General features: G+C 50.0%; 8 protein-coding genes across 8 annotated transcripts; 3 read left to right on the plus strand and 5 right to left on the minus strand.

Moving 5' to 3' along the window:
- Nucleotides 1–691: 691 nt before the first annotated feature.
- POX_c04704 (Cell division control protein) lies at nucleotides 692–1,485 on the minus strand (the record flags this gene model as incomplete). The annotated part of the gene is made up of 3 exons (XM_050113566.1): nucleotides 692–1,091; nucleotides 1,293–1,412; nucleotides 1,469–1,485. The coding sequence occupies 3 exons, from the start codon at nucleotides 1,483–1,485 to the stop codon at nucleotides 692–694; spliced, it is 537 nt and encodes a 178-aa protein (XP_049971122.1).
- Nucleotides 1,486–4,821: 3,336 nt separating this feature from the next.
- Nucleotides 4,822–5,157, plus strand: POX_c04705 (uncharacterized protein; the record flags this gene model as incomplete). Its single annotated transcript, XM_050113567.1, has 1 exon — nucleotides 4,822–5,157. The coding sequence occupies one exon, from the start codon at nucleotides 4,822–4,824 to the stop codon at nucleotides 5,155–5,157; it is 336 nt and encodes a 111-aa protein (XP_049971123.1).
- A 100-nt stretch (nucleotides 5,158–5,257) lies between these two features.
- Nucleotides 5,258–7,442, minus strand: POX_c04706 (Siderophore iron transporter mirC; the record flags this gene model as incomplete). The annotated part of the gene is made up of 5 exons (XM_050113568.1): nucleotides 5,258–5,356; nucleotides 5,430–6,091; nucleotides 6,173–6,910; nucleotides 7,013–7,143; nucleotides 7,216–7,442. The coding sequence occupies 5 exons, from the start codon at nucleotides 7,440–7,442 to the stop codon at nucleotides 5,258–5,260; spliced, it is 1,857 nt and encodes a 618-aa protein (XP_049971124.1).
- Nucleotides 7,443–9,616: 2,174 nt separating this feature from the next.
- Nucleotides 9,617–10,207, minus strand: POX_c04707 (uncharacterized protein; the record flags this gene model as incomplete). Its single annotated transcript, XM_050113569.1, has 1 exon — nucleotides 9,617–10,207. The coding sequence occupies one exon, from the start codon at nucleotides 10,205–10,207 to the stop codon at nucleotides 9,617–9,619; it is 591 nt and encodes a 196-aa protein (XP_049971125.1).
- Nucleotides 10,208–12,753: 2,546 nt separating this feature from the next.
- On the plus strand, nucleotides 12,754–13,795 carry POX_c04708 (uncharacterized protein; the record flags this gene model as incomplete). Its single annotated transcript, XM_050113570.1, has 2 exons — nucleotides 12,754–13,056; nucleotides 13,427–13,795. The coding sequence occupies 2 exons, from the start codon at nucleotides 12,754–12,756 to the stop codon at nucleotides 13,793–13,795; spliced, it is 672 nt and encodes a 223-aa protein (XP_049971126.1).
- Nucleotides 13,796–20,029: 6,234 nt separating this feature from the next.
- Nucleotides 20,030–20,911, minus strand: POX_c04709 (uncharacterized protein; the record flags this gene model as incomplete). Its single annotated transcript, XM_050113571.1, has 1 exon — nucleotides 20,030–20,911. One exon carries the CDS (start codon nucleotides 20,909–20,911, stop codon nucleotides 20,030–20,032), a length of 882 nt encoding a protein of 293 aa, XP_049971127.1.
- Nucleotides 20,912–21,965: 1,054 nt separating this feature from the next.
- Nucleotides 21,966–22,325, plus strand: POX_c04710 (uncharacterized protein; the record flags this gene model as incomplete). The annotated part of the gene is made up of 2 exons (XM_050113572.1): nucleotides 21,966–22,116; nucleotides 22,222–22,325. The coding sequence occupies 2 exons, from the start codon at nucleotides 21,966–21,968 to the stop codon at nucleotides 22,323–22,325; spliced, it is 255 nt and encodes an 84-aa protein (XP_049971128.1).
- A 916-nt stretch (nucleotides 22,326–23,241) lies between these two features.
- Nucleotides 23,242–23,392, minus strand: POX_c04711 (uncharacterized protein; the record flags this gene model as incomplete). Its single annotated transcript, XM_050113573.1, has 2 exons — nucleotides 23,242–23,288; nucleotides 23,347–23,392. 2 exons carry the CDS (start codon nucleotides 23,390–23,392, stop codon nucleotides 23,242–23,244), a joined length of 93 nt encoding a protein of 30 aa, XP_049971129.1.
- Nucleotides 23,393–25,178: the final 1,786 nt, after the last annotated feature.

Below are 25,178 nucleotides of genomic sequence, written 5' to 3' on the forward strand. Positions count from 1 at the left end.
TGAAAGGACTGTGAAGGAAAGACTTCACGGGAGACAGACGTGGCTCCATCCGGGGTCGATCGAGCGGAAGCTGTAACCGAGGTCGAGAAGGTCACCAATTCCCAAGACTTCAGAAATCATTCCCGAGCTGATGAAGTCAAGGGAATAAGATCTCAACCGCTGTCTTTTCTCCTCTCCCATCTCACGAGGGGCCCAGTAAATGTAGTCCAGCCAGTCTCCATGGCGTTCCAAGATTCACGGCGAAGATCAAGAAGCAGAAAAAAAACAAAACAAAAATTCATTCCGTCGTATCTGTGGGGGTCAAATCCAGGTTTCGCAATTAGTCAGACCGATCTTGCGAGGAGAAATGACCAAAGAGACCCGACTGCTGAGACAGGGTGCCATCCAAGAGTAACGCGAGGATCACCAACCTGTGAAGGAAAAAAGAAGTAGAAAAAGAAAAAGATCGAGATGGTACGAGTGGATCACAGCAGGCGGCAGCCTCTGGACTTCTTCTTGGGCGCGGGTTCAAGAGCAGCAACGATGGCCTAATGCGGGGAAACAAGAGAAACAGAGAGTTAGCGGTGAGTTCTGCAGTGAGTGGGAGATGGAAAACGCAAGACAGGGAGAGGTCTGCGCTCGGGAGATGCTGGTGGGCATATGCCACCACGAGCTGATCGCGACTTCGGGGGGGGGGAGAGAGCAGTGCGGCTCAGTCGGGATATTCACGTACCTCGTCAAAGACATCCTTCAGCTTGTACTGCGTCAGCGCCGAGCACTCGACGTATTTGACCGCTCCCAGTTCCTTCGCCATCCGATCACCGTCCTCCTTTCGAATGGGCTGCATCTTCTGACGGGAAAGCTTCTCGCGAACACTGGGATCGTCGCGCAAATCGGTCTGGGTGCCGACAATCAGACAGGGCACACCGGGGCAGTGGTGGTGCACCTCGGGGAACCACTTTTCCCGCACGTTCTCAAAGGAGGCCGGAGACGTGACGGAGAAGCAGACGAGGAAGACGTCGGTCTGCGGGTACGACAAGGGACGCAGGCGATCGTAATCCTCCTGACCGGCAGTATCGAACAATCCCAAGGTATAGGGCTCATCCCCGATCCTAAATAATGTGCGGGGAGCAAACGTCAATGACGTGAACGAGACCCCAAAGGGGATGCAGCGGATTGCATATTCGGGGGAGCATCTCCCACCACGCAAATGGTGAGGAGAAGCTCCGCAGTCCTGTTCTCGGACTCTTGGGGGGGGGGGGGAAGAGAGAGGGGGGAAAGGGGGCGGCGCGCGATAGCAGAGCATGACTTACATGACAGTCACCGCATAGTTGTCAAAGACGGTCGGAACATATTCGGAGGGGAACTTGTTGGTTGTGTACGAGATGAGCAAGCACGTTTTCCCGACGGCACCGTCACCGACCACGACACACCTGCAAGAGCATTCACTGGTTAGTCTTCAGTCAAGACCGGTTTGCGCGGTACGAACGGAGTGGAGGAATCCATTCTGTCCCATTCCGAACAGATTGCGACGCCGGCTAGGAGAACCGAGGGGGCAAAGCGACACTGAACAACGGGCGCAGAAGAGGGGGGAGGAGAAAGCAGAGGGAGGATTGGAAAGCGTGTAGCTAGGGCGTTGAAACTTCATACTTGATAGTAGCGACGACCATTGTTTTTTGTTCTCTTGCCACGACACAGAGCCAGACGAGGGAATAGAGGCTGACGCGAGCGGAGTCTGTGGGTGAGAAGGGGGTATGAGAGGCCTGGGTTCACGAAGAAGTGTAGGGGCGAGGTGTGAAAGGGCAGAGGAGACTAGGCTGGGATAAAGGTTGGAGGTGCAGCGGCAGCGGCAGCGGTGGAGGAAAACCTAAGGTGGGCCGAGAACAAATCATGGCGTCTAGTGAAGGACGCAGTATGAATTGGGGTTGTCTTCGTTTCTCTACATGGAAGAAATATGAGACCTCCTCCCCCATCTTTACGATCCTGGTGATCAAAGAAGACGCCCTTTGAGGAGAGTCATCGAAAAGCACGAGAATAATTGAGATCAAGGGAAGCTCTGGACACTGGGCGGTGTCGCGATCAGAGACTCTCACGACCGCTACTATTCAAAGTATCTCCTACAAGCTTGGGGCATTCCATGTGGTAGTACGACGTGGTCCACGAACACGTACATGGGACTCTGCACTTCAGGAGCAATGGGGATAAGTACACTGCCGCAGTGGCACTATTGTGGGAAAGTACTACCACTTGAAGTCCAGTCAATCTTTAAAGGGGGGAGAGGAGGTCTTGTGGTGGGTATGGCCCATACTCGAGAAGAAAAAAAAAACGACCAAGGAGCTAGACTAGGGCCGGAGCTCGGGTCCGGTAGAGTCGAGAGTCTAGACAGTCTAAAGAACGTTCCAACGGAGGAGTTGAAACAAACGATCTGCCAGGCCGACCACTGCTGGGGGTTGTCAGTCCGTGGAAGAACGGCGATCGTGATACTCGGGCTGAGCACGTGATCCACACGAGGTCCTGCAGTCATGGACATGGACATGGATCAGGAGGGAACAAGAAGACCAAGGAGGTCGATGGAAAACGTTAAGAGATGGAAGAAGCGGGGAGAATGATTCAAAAATCAATCCTCACCATATGGTTTCATGACCGGTACCTTGGGACATTTTCAAGGGTCTCATCAACTCTCATACCCCCCTGCCGACCACAGTACAACCCCCAAACGGAGGTGGGGTGGAATTGACAGATGAGCAACGCTACCGACAAGATGACAATTTGTAACCGAGCGAGGACAATCGCTCTGTATTGAGATCCGGATGTCCTTATTGATATTGTTGTATCTCCCCTCCCCCTTGATGAGGCTGAAAGAGAATGAGGCTCGTTTGATTTCTTATGGGCCCTTTCCTCGACGACGACTTGCCTCTACCTCGCCATGAAAAGGTTCAAACCTACCTCGACCCTGATGTCCGGCCTGACTGTAACAGGCGGGATTAACCGCTCTCCTTGAAATCTGTGTGACAAATTAGTCAAGCCATCCACTACAGCCGAGCTTCCCTCCACATAGTCGTCTAGGGGGATCATAATATCTTTTCGATTTCTCTCGCGACGAACTCAGCATCAGACTCTGAGATGTTGTATCCATCTGTCACTGTCACCTTTACCCTTCCAAGACAACTTCTAATAGGTCTTCCTTAAGCGCCGAATGATATGGTCCAATACCAGATTGGCAGGGTGGGAGGAAATCAAATGGAAACAACATTGGAAACCAGCTCAAACTGCAACTCACCAATAAATATCCCAAGCTCACCGGTTCCTGTTCCTCATGATCGAACAAGGGAAGTAATTCATTCTCGTCTGAACATGCACCCAGCTTTTCCCTCCCAAAAAAAAAACAAAAAACAAACCTCCCATTTGGCGCTTTCCAAGATGAAACACACCTGTAACTCGGCCCCGATTGTAGTATCTCCGAGTAGAAGAATCTCCAACCGTACAGTTCATCGGATGTTCTGAAATTTGAAGCTCTCCCCTGCCCACTTGGACTTTGTTCCCCCCTCCCCGAGCGTGCACCGGACAACGGCCCCCACATCTGCCATCGCTCTGCAAATGGAAAAGGTACACTAACAACATGATCACTACTGAGTACGGAGTTGTGATGAGCTGTGCAACTTGCCACTCACCCGTCAGACGAAATGTGTTGATCGAGCCCACCCATGTATATACGTCCGGTGGACAATTACACAATGCGCACAGGATCCCAACCGTGACTTCCAGTTCGACTGACCCTGGCGGTTCCAACACAAGACTCATCCACTCACACTTGCAAGGCAGTCTAACCCTGAACAATCCCCCCCTCCCCTGAACTCCCCGTGTCTATTCTCGGACCTGACTCGTTGCGGGCCAACGCGCGCGCTCGCACACACAAGCGCTTGTTGGAGTCCTTGGTCCAATTCGAGACTTGTTTCGAGGGATCAACCCCCTGAAAGTCCATGTGGATACATCGATACAGCGCTTTATCCTTATCCTTTATCCTCTACCAGTAAGGTGATGGGCCACATACCACATACTGCCCCATGCCTCCAGGAGGAAAAGGGGGGGGATTGTGTTCCATTTGAACCTTTGAGGCACCTACCACTTGCTAATCTACCTCCTAATGTTGCCAAGTTGGACTCGTGACGACGAGGTGCCTTGCTCAATCGATTTGGCAACTTCAATATGTGAGAAAAGGCTGCGCGAGCCCGATACCACACGACTACACAATATGCATATGCAGGTCACGTCTCCATCACTACATGATTGATGATTGCTGATCCACAAGGAAATCCACTTGATATGTAGCACAGGAAAACACTGGATGTTTGGCTGGTTCCATACTACCGTTGTACCGACGCAGGTACGCATGATTTCATCGCGCCCACTGTCTTTGTACGACCTGTAGATACTGCCAGTGATACCAGTGAGATGGGAGATCATGCGGATTCGTAATCACTCGAGATCAAGTCAAGGCGGGGGAGCGTCGACATTGACGAGGCCGAGGGATCCCGTCTTGTGTCCTGATGTTTCCAGTCAGTCCACACCTGGAATGGACGATGGAAGGAATGAGACAAGGATTCCACCACTGCTACTGCATTTGATGACGGTGTGAGTTCATATCTGCTCTCGAAGACGGGAGTCCTGATTCACCGCCAATTCCAACCTTGGGAAGGTAGACAAAACGATAAAATAATGTGGTCTATCTGAAATAATGACATGTGCGCATCGGCGTCAGACCAGGGAAACCTTAAAAAATCAGATCAGAGGTAGTTCGTCACCTGATGCTGGCCGGGTCGACCATCAATAGAGCATGCAACGATGGGGGATCCATCTTCGAAGAGAAGAGAGACATGCCACGGGGGTGCATCTGTGGCACCCGTGGGTCCCATAGACCAGAAAGGAGAAGCCAAAGCGAAGCAAAGAAACCCCAAAGAATCCAGCGGACAAGGGCGCATGAAGAATATCGCTGAAAGTCGGTCGGCAAGCCATGGAAATATGTTCAACCGCAAGAAAAGAAAAGGGAATGTCTCAAGCAACAACATGTCACCCCCAGGATTCATGCAAGGACAGAATGCAAGAAATCTTTCTAATACAGGGCGCGAGAAATCATCATCCCGGGAAAAAGATGGCATAAATGGCATAAGTGGCGGATAAAAAACAAGCAGAGAGAATCATAGGTCGTGAATCATGTCGTGGCAGTCATATACAGTGTTCATAAATAGTGAATGCGAGATGGGTGGATTGGAAATGTGCTTCAGGTCTGCTTGTGATGCGGGTCATCAATCACAGGCTCGGTCTCAGCAGCAGAAGGCGAGTCGTCAAAATCGTCGCGGATGGTGGTCTTTGTGTTCATCTGAAGGACTGGTCAGTGCATGTGCCCGCACACCACACACCAGATCAGCACACTCGACTCAGGAAGAGCTCACCTTATCGAGTTCATAGTTCTCCATAATCAGGCTGAGTGGAATGAGCGGGATCGTCACAAGCAGAGCCAACTTGAGAAGTCGATGCATGGTTTCCTGATAGGCGAGATTGATCGCATCACGGGTGGGCGACCCCGGTGGGTACGAGAGCGCTTTGGTCAATTTGCCAAAGATCTCCCCGGTCTCGGACTTGGTCTCGTCCGGCAGATACTGCATAAGCTTCTTAGGGATGAGGGAAGTCCAAATGGCACCTGAGATGGCCGCTCCGACCGCGCCGCCCATCTCCATAGATGTCAAAAACATAGCAGTCGCAGCGGCCACCTCCTGGTGGCTCGCAGAGGCTTGAACACCTAGTTGCACGGGGACATTCAGCAGGCCACCACCACAACCCACCAAAATCTGAGCACCAAGGACCTGTGCGTGGGAGGCACCCTCGCCGCGGAACAGCAGCATGAAAGCGAGTCCAATCATGTATATGACGCTCCCGATGGTCACATAAACTCGATATCGTCCGGTATATTTGATGAGAAGAGAGACGGAGAATGCCGCAATCGTGGAAGTGAAGGCAAACGTTTGCGTCACACGGCCGGCAGTGGCCACGTCATAGCCCTGAACCACCTGAAGGTAGGAGTAGAGATATGGCTGAACCGAAAAATAGAAGGCCACTGGGAGGGAAAAAAAGGCATCGGGTCAGCAGAGGGTTCGACCTCAAGATCATACAAATACTCTGAAAGACGAAAACTCACTAAAATACCAAAACGCCAACGCACATCCCGCAAGGGCTGTCCGTTGGCGCAAAAGGTGCAATGAGAGCAGCGGCTTCGGTGCCAGTTTCTTCGAACCCTCCCAGAACGGGAGAATGCAAAGACAGACTACACCGACGACGATCATGCCTATGATACTGCTGCTTCCCCATCCGTGTTTGGAATTGGATGCCAAGGTGAGTGGAACCAAAATCAAGGTGACGGCGGCGGAGAGAAGGCCCAATCCTCCAACATCCAAATCATACCAAGTTCGTTTTACAACCTGTAGCACGCTTTGCTTGCGCTTGTGTCGGGGCGTTTTGATCAAATTCAATCGACGCGCTTTGCGCTGGTTCAGCAACAAGGACATGGCAAGCGGCAGGAAAGCAGCGGGTAAGATGATGGCCCACATGCCGTAGCCCCATCGCCAAGAAGACGATCGTAGAACCGCATCGGCAATGGTCGGGCCGAGCCACACAGTCACCAAGAAGGGGAACTCTGGCAGAAGAGCCAAGAAGGCCCGGTTGAGCAAATCGCTGCTATCAGCAATGAAGACCTGTTGAAGGATCTGTAAGCCGGTCGATCCGGCTGAGTAGAAGATCTGGGCCGAGGCATAGGTCTGAACGTTTGTCGAGGCGGCCATCTGCACGTAGCCCAATATGTAGATGAGAATGCTGACGCAAAAGGCCTCGAAGCGACCAAAAACATCAGCAACTTTAGCCATGGGTGGCTTGATCACCGCTGTCCCGAGCGAGTTAGAAAGGGTTGATCAATCACGGGTTGTTATCAGAGGCTGCTTCACAGGTTGCCAACTGAAGACCGGCACCTTGCGATGGAACTTACCGTTCACCACGTTCTGTATGACCAGGACTGTCGATATCAACGCATGCTTGCTGAAAGCACTCGTTGCGTATGCTGACAAGGACATGACCGTCTGGCCTTCTAAAGAAGTGCAGAACGCCATGAGAAAAATGCTAGATAACGTGTCAAAACCCCCGAGTCACAGACATGGCAATTGCCTCGCTCTTTCTTGATGTAGCGCCTACCTGACGTATGCGATAATCAATGAGCGCGTGGTCCAAGTCATGTTGATCGCCTCAATCTTTAAGACGCCTTCTTGCGCTTCCTCAGTGGCGTCGAGACTGGCAGATCCATCCTCAAATTCACGACCGTCTCCAAGTAGCTGATCTCGTTCCTCGTCCATTTTGCAATACTTGTCGTTGTTCTCAATAGCACCGTATGACGGCCCAGAGCGATGGTCGAAAAGGGGCATTTCTGACTTGCAAGATGCGGCCCATGTGCAGACAGGGGATTGCAAACCAAGACAGGGGTAGACAGCCGGGGAGGAGTAGACTAGCTCACACGTTTCAAAAGAAATCGTCACTTGTAGACTCCTAGCATGCGCGCAGCCCAACTCACGCCGCGGTCTGCAAGCGTGTGTTCAAATGTCCCCCCAATAGTGAGCTTGTGACGAATTTATCGATTTGTCGAAGAAAGGTTTGACGGGCGGAGTTTTCAATGGAAACCATGCCACGAAACAGAAAAGAAATGGATCAAAAGGAGGAATGTCTTATCAGATGGAAAGAGTTCAAGATCCTGTGATCGAGGCGACGCTGGGGGGGGGGGGGGGGGATGCCGTTGGGCCGCCTTTGCCGAGTGGGCTAATCCGTCAGGAGCCGCGTCAAGCCTGCCACCCGTCGAAAATCAACACCGAAAATGGGTGTCAAGCGTGCGGAAGCTTTAACCTGCAAGGGGCGCTTGCTTGAACGGGAGCTGAACAATATTAGAGGAGAATGTTGCCCGATATGGTTGTCATAAGAGAGTGAAATAAGTCGCGCGTTGGGATACTGCCGACCCGGGAAGAGGCCAGGCGTACAACCCGATCAGAAGCCTGAAAGGTCGACGAAACCGAAGGGAGCTGCTGTCTCGGCGGGGTAGGCACGAGTGGAGGGGTAGCGATGGAGCCAGCCGTGACTTGATATCCCAAGAAATACTCATGGACCGTTTGTGTGAGTGGAGAGGAGAAGAGCAACACCTCACAGGCTCACACTCACCAATCCACGGCAGCGCGTCTGCCGAGAATGATCTGACTCGGAAGTATACGGCTTGATTCGTTCACACGCTACTCCTGAGACGAAAGGTCCAGGGAGAAAGAAGAAAGACCGCTCAGCTTGTTCGCAAGAACCGGTTCCAGGTTCCGCCCGCCGGTCGCACGTCTGCAGGGCGACGAATATCGCAAAAAAGCTGATGGTGCAAGGCACGGTCCGGACGTGGTACCCGCAATCTCGATCTGCAGTTGCCCCACGATCAGATTAGATGAGTCAGCTCGGTGAGAAGGTCGGAGCCCTGGGACGATGACGCAGTGGTAGGGTCAGGCTGTCAGCTGCAATGATGGCTGTGACCGCTGCCGATGTCCGGAGAGCCGAGCGGTGAGGGGAACAAGTGGCCGGTGTCAACACGAACGCACGTATGAATAGAGGGTAGATTGGGTGATTTGAGGGAATTCAGGTCGCTGACAATTGTTCCTCGAAGTCTCCTCGCCATGAAAGGCGAATTGCCCGTGGAGGCAGGAACTTGTTCAACACGGCAAGTATGCGGCCCGAAGGGACATAAGCGGGTAGAACATGTGTAGTAGTTGTGCCCTGCCCCCGGAGCCAGTCAGAGATTTCAGGAAGCCAAGACTGAACTGGACTAGTGTCAGGTTTGATCTGATCGATAAGATGCCGTGAATCACGGTGGTTCGTTGGTCACGAGGGGGGATTTAGTGCATGCCTATTGCCCATGAGAGAGCACTCACGAGTTTAGATCTGTGTATTCTCCGAGGTCACGAGTCCTAACAGTAGTCTTTTCACGAATGCGGTGGGCGCACGGCATCAACTTCCCTGGCGCTTGTCCCTCAAGGTTCATTCAAATTTCGTCATCACCAACATCTTATATCGCCTTTTGGGTTTGATGTGCGTCGGTCAGCTTCGCTCTCATCCACAACTATCAGAACATGAGGAAGTAGCCATCATCACGTGGCTTTTAACCTGAGGCGATTCACTCGGTCGGACTGTCAGATGTCCGATCTATTTCCAGTAGTCATGTATTGAATGAATAGAATGATCAGTACGCATTACTAATATTATGACACTGTTGGTGGGACAAAGTCTTCCCATTCAGAGCCATTTCGCTACTGAGCAAGCCAAAGTTTTCTTTCAAGAAACCCTTCAGCATGCTCCTTAGCGTGCTACACGAGGTCGATGAGACAAGGAGCCGCTCTCGAAGGGTATTCCCAAAGTCGATTGTGTCAGTAGCGCATATTTAGAAACATCCGCGGTACTTATCGATTGAGGGACATGTTCTCTTCTATCAAAAGTATCAAATGACACTTCACAGACAACCGCTGCTTTTTCTGACCCAACGTGACCTGGCGCTGATCTTATATACAAAGTTGCATGTCCCCAATTACGCAGTTTCCACATTGAAATGGCCGAATTCCACCGACAAATCACCCCCTTCTTGACCAGGGCGCGCAGCATAGGTACCAACCCACAGTTCGGTGACATCCGCCTCCTTGAACAGCCAAGTCACCTCGCGGATTGGCGCCTTTTGAACTCCTTCCACCAAGTAGATCCACAGACTTTCGTCGGCTTCCCGGACCATCTCGATTGTGGCTGCGCCGCCTCCAGATGGCACAGGCAGCAAGCTCCAGTCGGCCCAGCGGTCCTTGGCCACGACACCCAAATGAGGCTTGCCATGAGTGATCTCAACACCAGCCTTCACCCACTTTTGGCTCCCGTCGGACTTGCGCAGGACAAGAATGAGCCCACCCTGATCATAGAGATGTTTCCACTGCGCATTGATGGCCACACGAGCCCTTCTGAAGGACTCGAGAGGCATAGACTGGTAGAGAATGGGTGCTGAAAAGCGGCTGGTGGAAGGGGGCTTCTCCCAGACGTCCGTAGACGGTGGGGTGGTGATGGAGAAGAAAGGTGGAATGGAACCTCCTTCGCCCGGGACCTCGGCGTCGGAATTGATGAACTTGTATTGAGTCATGATGGCGTCAAAAAGGTCTATCGAGGGTGATTTGAGAGTACAGGAATTCGAGATGAGGCAGTGATGCACGAGACGTTGAAATGTCTGTGGGGAGGATTTGGGGATTGGGGGGTTTATAGGCGGGGATTGGTAGGTGGGGGGGGGGGGGGGGGGGCAGCTGGAGTCGCAGTGGCCACGACAGCAAAAGGCTCGTATTTTCTTCAGCAAGTCAGCTGTCGGCAGCTGAAAGAGGGCAAGACAGGCAGGAGAAGAATATGTTTGGTTTCTTGAGAAGGGTCAGATTTTAGGTCGAACAGAAACAGTTGAAACGGAATCTCCGAATGAATTGGGAGCTTTGCTTCTACTAAATGTTCTTCCCGACTGGGCTACGTCACTACAATCCCACGACCCCCACTCCATCCATCGCGATGGTTTGTTCCCAAATTGTCTCTTTGTGGGCCCTGAAGAGACGTCAATTGAGTGTAAAGCAGGTGTTGCGATCTGAAGTCTTATTATTTTTGTGTTCTCGAGATGGGCACTGGGGCATCGTCGATTGTTTAAACTATGCAGATCCGCGACGTTACACATGTAGACACGCTCGGACGTTCTGCAGGTCAGAGTATCCCGTAGATCCCTTCAATAGGCTTGAGATTCAGCGAGCATCAAGGCCTCGGCATGGGTTGATATCGAACTTGGTCCTGCAAGATTGATCATTTGTGCACCAAAGCGCCCAGTTCCCCCTTCTCTGGTTACCTGCATGAATGTGCACTTCTAGGCTCTGATCCAGGTTGAAATTCAGGGATATTTTGCACGTGTGCATTGTTTTTTTTGAAACATTAAACTGAGCGCTAACCACAAGAGGGTTGATGACACGGGAAAACGTCATCAGGCCACGCTTAATCTCATTTCTGGTACTCTTCCGAGGTACCATCAGCGACATCTTCGAGCTTGTGGAAACGGGTAAATAGAGACCTGGAATGTACCCGTGAAGGAGTACAACTGAGATTTCATTCGAAGCCACGGAAATTTTCTATGGCTTTGAGCTCCTACAGGCACCAACTTTCTTGAACTAAGTAGGTGACAACTGTATAGATCAGCAGGAGACAGAAATCTGGTACTCAGCTATCTAGAACAGGCTGACCCTCCATTATCGTGTCCGACACTCAAAAAACGGAATTACCGACTCTCAAAGGCTTCTATTTCTTACATCCTTGATCTCATACTGTTGCAATGTCTTTTCGTGTCTACCACTGATCATCGTGGCCACGATTCTGGACACCCTTTGTTGATAAAAGTGGAGTTAGTGTTGAGGGAGACTAGACCGAGTATTCTAGAAGTGGTTAGCTGGTGCCCAGTCTCCTAAGTATGAACGGTACTGTGACTAGCATGCCGAGTGAAACTCAGCATAAAAAGCAAAATTTCTTAAAGCAAAGCTGGCATTTGATGCTTCAGAGAGCACTGGAGGCATAATCGGAGGGCTGCAATACCTTAATATTTCATTCTCATCCTAGACCAGACCCTGGACATTGAAGCGTGCGAACCAGAAGGTATGCTTGTTGGATAATTTTCGCGTAAGACTTGGTTGAGCTCCGCAATGGAACCCGTTGCTTTGGATGATGCCTGACTTTTGGCAACAGAGTGTAGATAGTAACGGCTTTCTCATCTACTGACAGCTGCCTCTTTCGACTCCCGCTAAAGAGGCCGCCGTTCAATACTTTAAGGCCCCACAGAGAATTCCAACAGAGATGGGAGTGGATTTCAATAGCCACTCGTCAAATTTCTTCAAAATATGACACCGTGTATTTATGTGATTCAAATCAAAGCAATCTCTCCTCAATAGGCTCCGAGGGGAGCAAATCGACTTGACTGAATCAAAATACAGTCCCCCTTGACAGACACAAAGTAGAAAACAAAATCAAATAGGAGTTTCCCAGTAAACAGTTACACAGGTCGCATGCCCGGGGCTCATTCCAATGATGTTTGCTCTCTCTAGCAACTCTATTCATATGATCAAGGTCATAAGATGAGCCCGACCCAGTGTGCAAACATTTGCAACATCATACATCTAGAACAAACCACAGAATCCGAATGTTTGATCACCCACCTCACAGACGATAGTAGATGTCTAGTCACACAGTAGTGCTGCCACACGCGTCCCAGGAAACGTATAGATAACAGTAGTTTCACCCTTCAACCTCTCTTCTTCCTCCTTACCACGATCGAGACTCTTGATATTAGAGCTGTGAGCTGATAAATTCACCCTCTTCAGATCTCTGCCGGCCTTTATCAAAGTCCAGCATCAACAAAAGAAGTTCACTGATCGTTGTTCTCATATCTCGTGAGGTTTTCCATCATCGCCAACGATATCTAACAAGCACATTAGACCCAAGTTGATCGCTCCTCTCACTTATGAGGAGCAGGATGCAATTCTGGCCGACCAAAAGGTGATGAATCAGGGTATTGATGCCGTTCTTGAGCGTTGTACCAAAGCTCGAGGGTTAGCGGAAAGCATGTGGGCGAAAAAGAGTGGCAGCTCAGACAAGTCTCAAATGCCAATCAAAAAAACCATGACGACTGCCCATCGACCCCCCATGGCGCAGATTCTCGGACCCAAACCTATCTCACGTCTCAGTGAAGAAGAGGGAACTGCCATTCTGGAAACCCAGGATGCTATCGCTCAAGGATTCAACACTGTCCTTGGACGACGAGACAAGCCCCAGACCCTGGATGATAGTATCTGGGCTCCAAAAGGTGCCAAATCTGACGCACCTTCAAACAGACAGCAGAAGGGCACTTCTGACAGTTACAAGACTGGTGTTTACGAGGCAGCCCAAGCAATTCATAATAAGATCCAACGCGGCCCAGGCAATGTATGTATTGTTCTCTCTTGCACTCGCCTTTTCCCCTACTACCCTTGCTTCTGTCTTACAATCCTCTCATGCCTCCCTTACTATCCCATGACCTTTATATTTCAGTCTTGTCACGTTAAAATGACCCATGCGTGCTGACACTTCCCGTTGTCTCAGGAGGCAGTTAAAAGAAACATGACACCAGCGAAAAGCACTCCAGTTACCAATACCTCCTCCCAGAGAGTCCATATGACCAAGAAAGATCCTCGCGGCCAGAAGGTGAACGGAATTGATGCTTGGCCCTTCCTTGTAGCTAGCTTTGATGCTGCACCTCACAATTTATTCTAATACAAAACGATTCTGATGCTAATTCTGTTCCTTTCACTTGCAGTGTCACCCCGAGAGACCTGATTCCAGCCGAGGCTATCATGGTCAAGTCTACCCCCAACACGGTACCTTTACCGGAAACCGTGTTCCATTCATTCAAGACTCGTTTACTGTGGACATGTTGCTTCCAGAGAAAAAGCCTGTGCGCACCGTCAACCAAACTTGTAGTTGGAACATCCCGGGAAACAAAGAGCGAGTCCACAAAGACTCCGTTCTTGATGGCAGTGGTGAGGGCTCTCTTCGTCTGGGTGCTTCCAAGCACATGCAGACCTATCTCAACCCTGAACCCACTTGCTTTGTTCCGGGCAGGGGTTTCAGCCACGATACAGGCATACTTGCCTCTGAAATTACCGAGAAGTCCGGGAACGGGTGATGGACATGGAAGGGTAGAAGTGTGCTCTTGAGCATAACTTGGTGTGAGAAGACTCGATGTTTCAAGAACTGGGAATAAATTGAGAAGCATCTCCTGAGGTAGAAGCAAGTAATGCTATTGATCAGTTACAGAGCCATGAGAAATGAAAAAATTGCATTCGATATTGAAAGGTCGATCCGCGTCTTTCCTGCTCGATGCCGCCAAACACCAAACGGCAGCTACCCTGTCAAGTACTGAGGAGTAGAAGGTGTTACTTTGTGGAGCTCGCTGGGTGATGCGAACCGACCTCAAAGAGAGTGAACACGTCATTTTCGAGCACACCTTACATATGCAGTTCCAGACCTTCAGACACAAATAGTGAAAAGCATGAGCCACGCCTGTCGTCCTGCACTTCCTAGCCTACCTGATTTAGGGTTCTTGATTGCCTCAGTGCATCAAGGGCATGAGCGGAGATAATTGGGAGTAGCCATCAGGTGACAAAACTTGTTGATCAATCTTGAACCTATTGAATGCAAAAAGTGCAAGCGTATCTGAGAATTAAAGCCTCTCCTCCAAACAAGCATTTTACACAGAGTTACCTCCCGTCAATCAACTCTCAATATAGCTGCAGTCCAGAAACACTAACTCAACACCATGAAACTCACAAAAGCCGCATCATTTTTTGTATGTTGGGTGACATCGATATCGATAGATGACCTGAACCGGCGATGAGTATCCTCGAGGCTGTAGCTACACAACTACACGTGATATTAAACAGCCTCGGATGAGGGAATCTGTTGGAAATATTTCGAACAAGAGCTGTTCACCTATTTTTTCACTTTTTCAACCTTCCAAGTATGTTGACTCAGAACCCTATCAATCCTCGGATTGAAGATAGGCACCCCCATCCACACTCCAGTTGGCCCGTGTCAGACGGAGCACCTGTACGTGAAACCATCTGCCCCTGATCCCTACCGAGTCTATACTGTTTGATTCAGGCAACTCAGGGGCACCATCTAGCATTCTCACAAATTTGAGTCAATCTTTCACTACTAGAATTCAAGTAGTGCCTGTAAACTAAAGTACTGCCATTACTATCGTAGTGTGGTATACATAAAAGTCCTGGGTCAGTGAATCTACGCTAATCCCCAAGCAGCATGAGGGGCCTTCATGTCCAGCAGCTCTATTTGGAATCAGTTCATTGGCCCGGATATTCTTCCGTTAGCCCCGTCCAGCTCTTGGCACCGGATAAAACGATCCTGCTGTAAGTGGCACGATGCACAGGACTACTGTGAGGAACGCTTCCGCGGTTACCAAAGTGGGGTTTCTTAGGCGATCACCAAACATTTCCATGTATTGAGTCTCGCTGCGCGGCAGTCTATGGATTGTCTTAGAAGTCTCCTCCCCCCCTTCTTATTCGTCTTCGTCTTCCTTTTTGGGGAAAAAGGATAATTCATGTTTGGATAAGGACTTTTATGTCTTGATCCCCTTTGACGGTCAGGTTACACGATCTTGTTGCGTCAATGATATTTCAATGATATTGTCTCGTCAATTCGTACATGCGCACACATGAATGTTGCATGTACTCTACCATGCCATTGAGACATGAATCAAAGACGTGCGGCTGGCCTCTGAGGCTTTCTGCATGGTCGCTTGGCAAAACCAGGGCCGAAGCCGATCGATCAATACGCACGCCTGTTTTACTTTTACCTTTTTTTTTTTAGGGAACAAGTGGATGAGACAAGAGCAAGCTACCCAGTGCTAGTCCCGAATCGAGATAGATGATCGGTATTTCCTGTCTGTGGGAAGATTGACCTTGCTCGTTTTGATTGATACAGAATTCAAGACGATCTGGACTTGGAAGTGCCCCACGCAAAATCTAGTGCATTCCCGCCTCAGGTGGAATTGCTTGTCACGGAAATTATGTCCCTAGACGGTAAAAGTAAAGAAGCTACGGTATGTATTATGCAATATCATGACCAGCAAGTTAGTATGCCCGGGCCTCTCTAGCTCCGCACTTACTGGACTAGTCACTCGGATATTGTTCAAGAACCAATGCGCCTTTTACTTTTTTCAGTCGCTCCGGGATCCTAGTGCGTTCACAAGGGCCCCCGGGGCGGGGAGGGGAGGGGAGGGGGCCGTTGCCGGGTCTGGAGCTTCATTTGTTATCTCCAAGGGCACGATAGGCCAGCATGCCTGTCTGTGTTACACTGAGTGAAATGAAAGCATACTCGCCCTGGACTTGTAGCGCGATGAAGCTACTGCACGTGCGGCTGGGATGTAAATCACTCTACTCCAGCGTACCGGGGGGAAAGGGGGAGTCCAGGCCATTCGTTTCGTTGGCCACGTCTGTTTTACTCGGCGAGTCTTGGGGAGCTCCTAAACGAGCAAAATCTTCGAACTGCGCAGATGCAATTATTCTTTCATGTGAAGGTCGTGTATGTTTGCCGCAGTGGAGACCTTTCACTTTCCAGCACAATGCTAAGTCCGAACAATGAGAGCTCAAGGCTCTTCACGTCAGTGGCAGAATGAATTGCGAGATCGAAACGCCTCCCTCCTTTTTTTTCAAAAAAAAAAAAAAGGAAAAACAAGTTGTGCATCTTCCCGCTTCCCAAACAGGGGTTTGGTGTTGGCTCAATAGTGAACCAGAATAGATCAGGAGAAAAAAAAAGAAATAAAAAAAAGGAAACCCAGTCATTATGATTTCGAACCCTCGACAGCCTATCAGCGGGAGATGCCGTCGTTGGGTATGAGGAGATTCATGGAATTACTAGCAAGTCGGGTAACTGCTGAGCCGACGTTTGCCCGCCAAACCATTGATTTTGTTTCCCCTCGATCACCTTCCGCATTTTTCATTGTGACTGACTCGTAAGTGTGTCGCAGGAAACCGATGATTCGATGCGTTCACTGAGATTTGGACGATACACGCGGGCGCCTCCAGATGTGTACCGTACTGGCCCCCACCACACGGGGCCAAGCCGCTCCCGACTTGACGAACACCTTGAGAAAAAAAAATGGCCAGGGCGTTGGAAAAAAAAAGATGCTGGAAAATCCCCTTGTGTAGAAACCCGTGCTCTTGTAATGATGAAATATTTTATTGCCAGAATGGGCCATGCAGGAACCTACCTTTGGCTTGGCTTGGTTCCATATTCGTTGGACTTGCAGAAGTATGAAGTGGATGGCAGCAGCGTCGAGAGTTTTTCCTCTGCACTCGAGGCATCGAGTGCCTCCCCCGGTGATCTGGGCTTTGCCCCGTTTCGGACTGGAAAAGGAGCTAGTTGGGGGCACTCAAGTGAGAATCGACTTGTGCTGATTGTTTTAATATCATGGGAGGTCCACAGGTCCCCTTACGCCTTTAATCCCACCCGGGGACCACAGGACTTCTCGATGCAGGCATCCTCCTAACGCCCTTTCAGTGCCATCATCATTCTTCAAGCACTGAAGGATTCCAACCGTCTCTACGGCGCTTTCACTTGTAATGCATTTTTCACCTCCAACCGCTCGGAGGAAAAAAGAAGGACTCATCTCGCTTAAAGCTCACCTGAAAGGTGTTAGGCTTTTATGCTACGGCTCTTGAGCATGGGGCGAATTCGGTGCTGACCTGCCACGCGATAGGATGCTTCGGCTGTTCTAGTGAACTCTTTTTTCTCCATGAGGCTCTGGAGATTATACTTTTCTAACCGTCAGCCTCCGGTGACAGCGGTAAGATCATTCACTGCGTCTTGTTTCTTTTCTTGTCACTGTGGAATGCCTATCTGACCGTGTGGGATCATCAGTCAGATTCCGGTTTTCTTTCTGTGGTTCGTGGTCTCCTGTCCCGTGTTTATTTTGGGGACTCGAGCTTCCCAAACTGTCTCGCGTGTTTTCTTCGATAATGCAACGTTTCCCGTCTCAAATCAGCTTTGAAAAGTTGCAATTTTTTTTAGCTACAAAGGTCTGGAGACTGAAGCTGAAGAGTCGACGTACGAAGCATGAATTCGCCGGCCTCCAGGATTCTCTCTCGCCCCACCCCCCCCCCCCCCCCCCTTCTCCCTTTCCCTTCCCCCATTACTCGTGTGCCGTTGCCGATCAACCTTCTCCACTAGAGAATGTATCATGATCATCGTCATCGCCATGTCGAGGACTGGTTTCGGTTTTTTTTTCTCTTTCAGCCAGAGACACCCCATTGATCCGGAGCGATGCAAGCAAAAAAAAAAACGACAATTGAGGCTCCGCTTCTTGCCCATTGCCCTCATCCCGTGTCAGCATTTCAGGAAGGAGCTGTCCTAGACCAAACTATGTCCGATCGGTCGAATTCGCAGAGAGATTGTAACGTTTCGGCTTGAAACTTCAACTTGTGCCAATCTAATCGGTCGCTCTCGAGGGGGTCGGGCAACCTGTTCTCTTGGTGACCATTGGAGCTGTTCTGCGTTAGGCCAGCCAGCCCCGAGCTCCAGAGGATCCGCCCCGCATGTCGTGTTCGGAGTCAAGAACCGTGTCAGGCAGAACTCGGCTCCGAAGGCACAGGCGGAACCTTGGCCTTGAAAGTGGTCCGAACCGCACGGAACAGGAGAAAATTGGGGAGTTCGAATCTTGATGGTGGTCGTCTGACTGTGTTGGAGAAGTTCTTGGGAGTCATTCCTCAGCCACTGAGGCGAGAGTCTTGCAGGCCTTTTTTTCCCTCCCTTTGAACTCCACTGAAGGATGGCCGTGTCACAGATGACAGGAACGTGGACGGGATAGAATGGGTCCATTCACGTTGACCTCTTCCACCCCCAAATGGGCCCATGAATGCTGTCGATATGCAGAAATAGAAACATTGAGTACAGTCAGACAGCCATCGAATCTTGAGTGATTGTGCGGGCGCGGACGGGATTGGCCCCCGCTTCTCCGCAGGGAGAAGGAGGAGAGAGGGTGTATGTGAGAGGAGAGAGTGAGAAAGGGAGAATGAGTGAGGGAATGGATCACCTGGGTAAGGGGATTGGTGGTTGTTTCAACGTTGTGTGGTCCGTCGATCGATTTGGAGAATGACTGGGGAGGGGTGGCTCGGGATTGCGTTGCGCGGGGAAGATCTCACTTGGCAGACATGAGAGGCCGAGACGCTTTGCTCGGGCTGTATACTCTGTAGGGCAGAAGATAATCAATGGTAGGGAGGATCAGGGATGGATGCGTCTTTGTACATTTGCAGAGTCCTACTTGCAAGTGGACAGCCACAAAGGCCCGGGCGGGAGACAAGCCTCCTCACTGGTGAACGTGGGCAAAATGTAATGCAGAGGCAACAAGCTAGGCAAGGCGAACGCTATCGACGTACCAAGGCCCCATGCTGCAGCCATGACTAGCTCACCCATTCACACCTCTCCGATAAGCTTGTACGGTCGCAGGTGGTGGTAGGGGGGGGGGGATTTTTGGGAGGTGCGTCTCTTGTCTGCATTCGGCAGGCGTTGAGCTGACGGGAAGAGGTGAGGAGAGAATTGGAGAAGACAGGGCGCCACACCAAGCAGCATCATGGCTGACAATGCAAGAACTGGCGAAATGGGGAGCTGGGTTGCAGGGCCGGCCCTGCGACCCAGCTTTCCAGATCCTTGCAAGAACCATGCCTTTCGCTCGCACGAGGATCTCGAATGAGCGTAAGTTGTCAAGTATCATTTGACCGAGAGAGAGAGAGAAAGAGAAAGAGAAATCAAGGAATAAATAGGAAATGAAGTTTGATTTCTGTGGACTAAATGTCCAACAAGTTGAATACAGATGCGCATAGAAATTTATCAGACTGCCACCCGGTGATATGTGCAAATCGCGCTAGAAACGATAGTAGGCCGACCTGCAAAGCATCATAAAGAAAGTAAAGAATAAAAATGAGAACAACAGAATCACAGTCAAAAAAAACAGCCTCCCAGCGTCACTATTCAAGGTCGAGAAACAGGTAAACAGTAAATTCCGCCCCATACAGATGACAATGGTTGCGAGAATGCAATGGAAAAAGAAAGACTCCCGCCAGGTATCACAGGCGCGCAAAACAGGACAAGATGGTAAAGAACTCAAATAGCCTCCTGGTATCCCAGCATGATCTTGCATGAAGAACATCAAAAACAAAAACACAAAAAACAGAGAAAACTTGGGTGAACAAAGCCACAGACGATTGAGAGTCGAGAGTATCAAAAAGAAAAGAAAAAAGAAAAGAAAAGGAAACACTGGAAGCAAAGACTTTTCCAGGTGAGGGTCAAATCACTCAGGCCGTTTCAGCATTTCTGGAGAAACTCATGAGTCTGACTAAGATCATCATGTCGATATCCGTGACTGACTCGATTTCATCTCGGTGCCCTCACGCATCCAGGGGTACCAAACATTGGCCCATTCCCTGACACCAAATTTGGGGGCACCGGACTCGACGCCCATCGACGCACCATCACGGAGGAACTCGCCGTCGCGCATACGTCGTTGCTCTCGAAGGGTAGGGCACTTTTTCTCCTTGATGAATCGGTAGAATTTACATTGGATCCCCTGGAAACCCCGTCGTTGTCGACTGGGGAACTGACGGTTGAAGCTCTCGCGCACTTCTTTCCATTCCTGGCAGAGGTCGACCCGGTGGTACCAGATAAAGTACATCTCTTCTTCCTCGTACTTGGGTCGTGGCGGCCGCCGCCGGTCGCCGTTGTTGCTCGAGCTGGAGGAGACGGAGTCGTACCGCTCGCGTGGGTGGTACGGGTCCGGCGAAGAATGCGTGGACTCGTTCGTGGGTCGGTAGGACAGAAACATGTGGTGATGATGCTGTTGGCTGTTCCCCGAGCGGGGGCTGTGATGGTGAGGATGGGGGTGATGGTGGGAGCTGCTGCTACTGCTGCTGATGCTGCTGCCACCACTGGCGTGGCCCGTAGCCGAGGATACGCCGCCGGGGCTGGTGTCATGGTAATCGTGATATCTTCCGTACCAGTATTGGTTAGGTGATGGTGGGTAGCCCGGCGAATGTAAGTAGCCGCCGCTGTGCGACGAGGATGACATGACCGCGTGCTGGCTGCTGAAGGGAGATCCTGCTCGGCTACTCCGTTCCTCACGGCCGTCATCGCCAGAAGGGTTCAATAGCGAGTCAATCTTCATTCTGACTTGGCGCGCTGGGGGTGCATCTGATTGACGGCGTGTGTAGGTTTCCGTGCAGGCGTCCATGGTGGTGGTTGTGCTCACGGGTCTGCTCTGAGAAGGTAGTAGTACCCTTTATGGTCGGATGATGCTTTGCTGTCCCAGTCTCTGATTCACTTTCTCGAGGGAACGAAAATCACAGCAGCCGAATACAAAAATTGAGAAATTGATCTGTAGTTGTCGATCATTCAATGCGTTGCTGGAGATGATTCCGAGCTTTGGTCTGTACAGTTCCACGAATGTCGGAAATGTTTGGGGAATGACGTTGGTATCTGTTCCGCCTTTTTCTCTCTCTTTTTTTGTTTTAAAAAAAAGGGATAACGAGATCGAAAGAGAGAGAGAGCGATAGAGAGATATTCCAAGAGGAGGTGCGGGCCGTTTATTAGTTGTATTATCAATCGCCTGGCGAGAAGCGCTTGAAGAGTGGTTTCGACAGTGACGATCCCAAGCTAATCACGGGAAGCTCGTTGTGTCAATAGGTTGACAGGTGGAGGAAGAATAAAAATCAGACGAATATCAATCTCGATCACACCTAAGTTCGAAGTTGAGAATGAAGAGGGAGCGCAAAGTTTTGTCGATCGAAACGAAATTTCGCATTTGTGGTCGATCACCTGGAGAATACGGGGCTTAAATGAGGAAAATGGTAGCAATGTAAAATTACTGCAAGGAAAAACATCCGCCGTGAAGGAGGAGAGGCAAAAGAAAAAAAAAAAGCGAATAAAAAAGAATATAAAAAGAAAAAGAAAAACAGAATACCCCAAAAAAATAAAAAGAATAAAGATGGAAAATGTGTTAATAGTTAAATCGTTCCGATCCCTGAGAGCATCGGACGCATCAAATAAAAAAAAAGAATTTCGGGCATCTTTTCGAGGAAAAAAAAAATCCTCATGAAAATCAAAAATAGTCCCAAGGCTAAGACTCGCGGTTGGGTGCGCTCGACCAACTGTCCGGGTCAGGCTGGGCTTTGCACTTTGGCCCCCTCCTCCCGTTGGGTTCGACCAAAATGCGGTGGTACCGCGGATACACAGCGCGCGACCATTTGGGTAGGCGTTCTGGGGCCAGATTTATAGTGAAAGGGACCATGGGCGAGTTGCCTGACTACCAAGACTCAATCGTCCTACCGAACAAGTACAAACTATGGAAGGGCACATTGGAGCGTCCAGAGAACGGAGTACATCTTGCCGTCAAGATGCTGAGCTACCGTACGGAGATCGATACTCAATACGAAATCGGTAGTTCGGAATTCCATTCAGACCGCACGGGTTGAGGATCCTGAAGAGAGAGCAGCAAGTAGTGGGGTAGCCAGTACATTATTAACCAGATTTTCGCAACGGTAGCAGCAATTGAGCAGTGGACAAATGGTCCCTTGAAGGGCAAACTCGAGCTTTTGGACCCACCCCCAGACGAGTGGGAATTGAACTCAAAGGATGGACACCGGTGAACCAAGACTTATCATGACTTCCGCGGATGGTCCATGTCCAGGGTGTCGGCGACATCCACGCTGCGAGTACGTACAGTCATACACTACGTTCTGGGATGCCTTAACACCGACTTTTATTATATGTAACCAGGATCTACGCAACGCTCATCTTGAACGACAAGTGATATCATCTCGCCACCTGGATTGTAACGGGAATAGCCAACTACACCATCAGGGTGAAATTGATATGATCTATTAGTCTACTAGCTTTCGTGAAAGAGGTCCCTGGGCTGGTGGCGATCCCGTCGACCCCGTTTCCACTTTCGGGGTGTCCGTGTGAATTCAATTCATCTGAATTGGTGGGGATCAATTCAAATTTGGCAGAAATGTGCAGATTTTGTCAAGTACGCATCAGACACTTGGACAGTGCATCAATACTGCAGGCTCCATTGCACCACGAAGATGAGTTTCTGCGGGTCGGGTAGGACGCCTGGCTCGTTGTCGGTCATGTTCGGCTACCGATGACTATTTCGTATTTACCGTGATAATTCCAGATCTGATGGGTACCACTTTTTGCCAGGGTTCCTTGGTAATTCATCTCATTTTATGGTAACAGGATCAATTATTTCAAGTTCTTTCATGGAGGCGTATTATTCCCTTCCCCCTTTGCCTTCTAAAGCTAGAAGCGCCGCGGCAATTTTTCTGGTTACCACACCACGCACATCAGGACGAAGAGATTACTTCCATGTCAAGGTTCCAGATCGCCCAAAGAAATGCCGACCAGGCAATCATGGACCAGTCAATGATGCATCTCTATCAGGAACAATCAACTGTTTTGAATACCCCTTCTCCCTTCTTCTTTTCTGAGTTTCCGTCTAGCAGCAGTTATCTTTTATTCATCGTGGTGTCGCATCTGCAGTTTCAAGGATACTCAAATTCAACACGAGGCAATCATGAGCGCCCGTCCAGTGGGGGAACCCACATCTGTCGATAATGTATGCTTGGAAACCCAGAATTACAGCCGCGTATCTCGTCCTCTTACCTTTTGACATCCCAAGATGATACCCGGCTCTGCGCGAGTAAGCCATGACAAATGACACCGACTGTGGGGACGGCGGATATGGTGTATCATACGTTTCATCATACGTTTTTCATTCCGTCTCATAGTGGTATGAACTCGGCGCAGGAGTGATACATACAATACAGCTCTTTCCCGTGTTTTTTTTAGCAGCCGAAATTACGAAAGTGCCGCCCATGAGAACGTTGACATTCACACTGTCTGCCTAGAGTATGAGGGTCCATGTACCACGTACATGAACTTCAGGATCGAAAGTATACGTAGTCCCTCCTGGCGCGTGGTGCAGTATCAATGGATTATTGAAGATTTTTCGTATCATCGTCGAGATTGGCCAAAGATGGGGCTTTGCAGTTATTAATGAGGCCACTTAGCATGCGCCACCGTGATTTCTTCTGAGATAGAAAAAGAACACCCCGGGCTGCTGTGACGACTGTTACTACCGATGTAACCTCAAGTTGAACTCGCAAAACAATGAAGAGATGAGATTTCTAGACGGGAACACCATGGTAACATACTCCAAGGCGTACTCAGGGAGTGCCTCAGCCTGCGTGAAAGGATCCACCCTCCAAACCCTGAAGTGGGCAAACAGGCGCCCAACGAGGGGTCAAACCCCGGAGAGGAAACCAAACACAATGTTGGCGATGACCAGTGCAGTGAAATGTTGGAGATCAGAGTACCGAGCTGTCTCCTGTCTCCTTTCGTCTATTCGATTGCCCCCTGCTTGAGAAGGGTTCCACTCCGACTACTGCTTTCGAAGTGTCAGACCTCAAAAATAAGGCAGGCAGGGGTCATAGCATGAACATCCATGCTACACATATGTACAGGACTCGAGGACTTTGTACATACAAACACAATACTGAATGAATGTCGAGGCTCAATAATACTCGGAGTTCATTACATTCTTTGCACATATATATACTGAATCTTACCGGTGAACGCGGTGGTCCTGTACTTCTGGTGATTCAATGCTAGTATGTCAATACAGTCATTGCATTCTCGAAAGGTCTATCGATCGCGCATTTCCATTGCCCCCTCCACTTTCTGCCACTACGTTAGTACGTGCAGCAATTCACTGCCAGTACCTTTCCACTGAATCTTTCCTAGTGGTTGGGAGAAGAGGATCTGGTCAGGACCACAGCGCCGAAACTGGGGCCTCGAATGCATGCGATTATGTGTGAAGCCTTGAGAGACATGAGTTAGACGCCATTACCGTCCCCATTTTCTTTTTTTTCTTTATTTTCAATTTTGATTTGAGGAGCTCGCCCTCTATCATCTTGCACTGCAACCCCCTCCTTGTTCCCCTCCTTCAAAATTACTTTCGTAACCCACCAACTTTCCAGCATAACGTCTCCATCATGAGACCCTTGCCTAGTTGATGGGCCTTGGAGTGGACTCAGTGGAAAGGCGCTCTGACCCTTGAAGCAAAGAGGAAGTAAAAAAAAAACACCCCCCCCCCCCCCCTTTTCCCCGCCGGAAATCATCCGCAGCTCGGGAGGGCCCTCTTTTCGCGGGCTCGTTAGCCATGGTCGTAGTTTTCCATTTTTTCCCTCTTGATGTTGTTGTTTTAGAAATAGATTCTATCTGTCTAGCCGTATGTAGAATTTTCATACCCTCTTCTGTAGTAAGATTTGCCGAGCATTTGCATCCATTTTGCAGATTGGCGTCGATGGGCCCAAAAAAGAACCATTTGAAAAACAAGAGGGAATGACATGCCGCCGAAAAGTTAAAAAAAAACCAACATAAACGCACCGCGTCTATTGGACTATACAATCGTCACCTGTGACGACGCCTGCCGT

Source organism: Penicillium oxalicum, chromosome III (genome assembly GCF_001723175.1).
Source record: "Penicillium oxalicum strain HP7-1 chromosome III, whole genome shotgun sequence".
Lineage (NCBI taxonomy): Eukaryota > Fungi > Ascomycota > Eurotiomycetes > Eurotiales > Aspergillaceae > Penicillium > Penicillium oxalicum.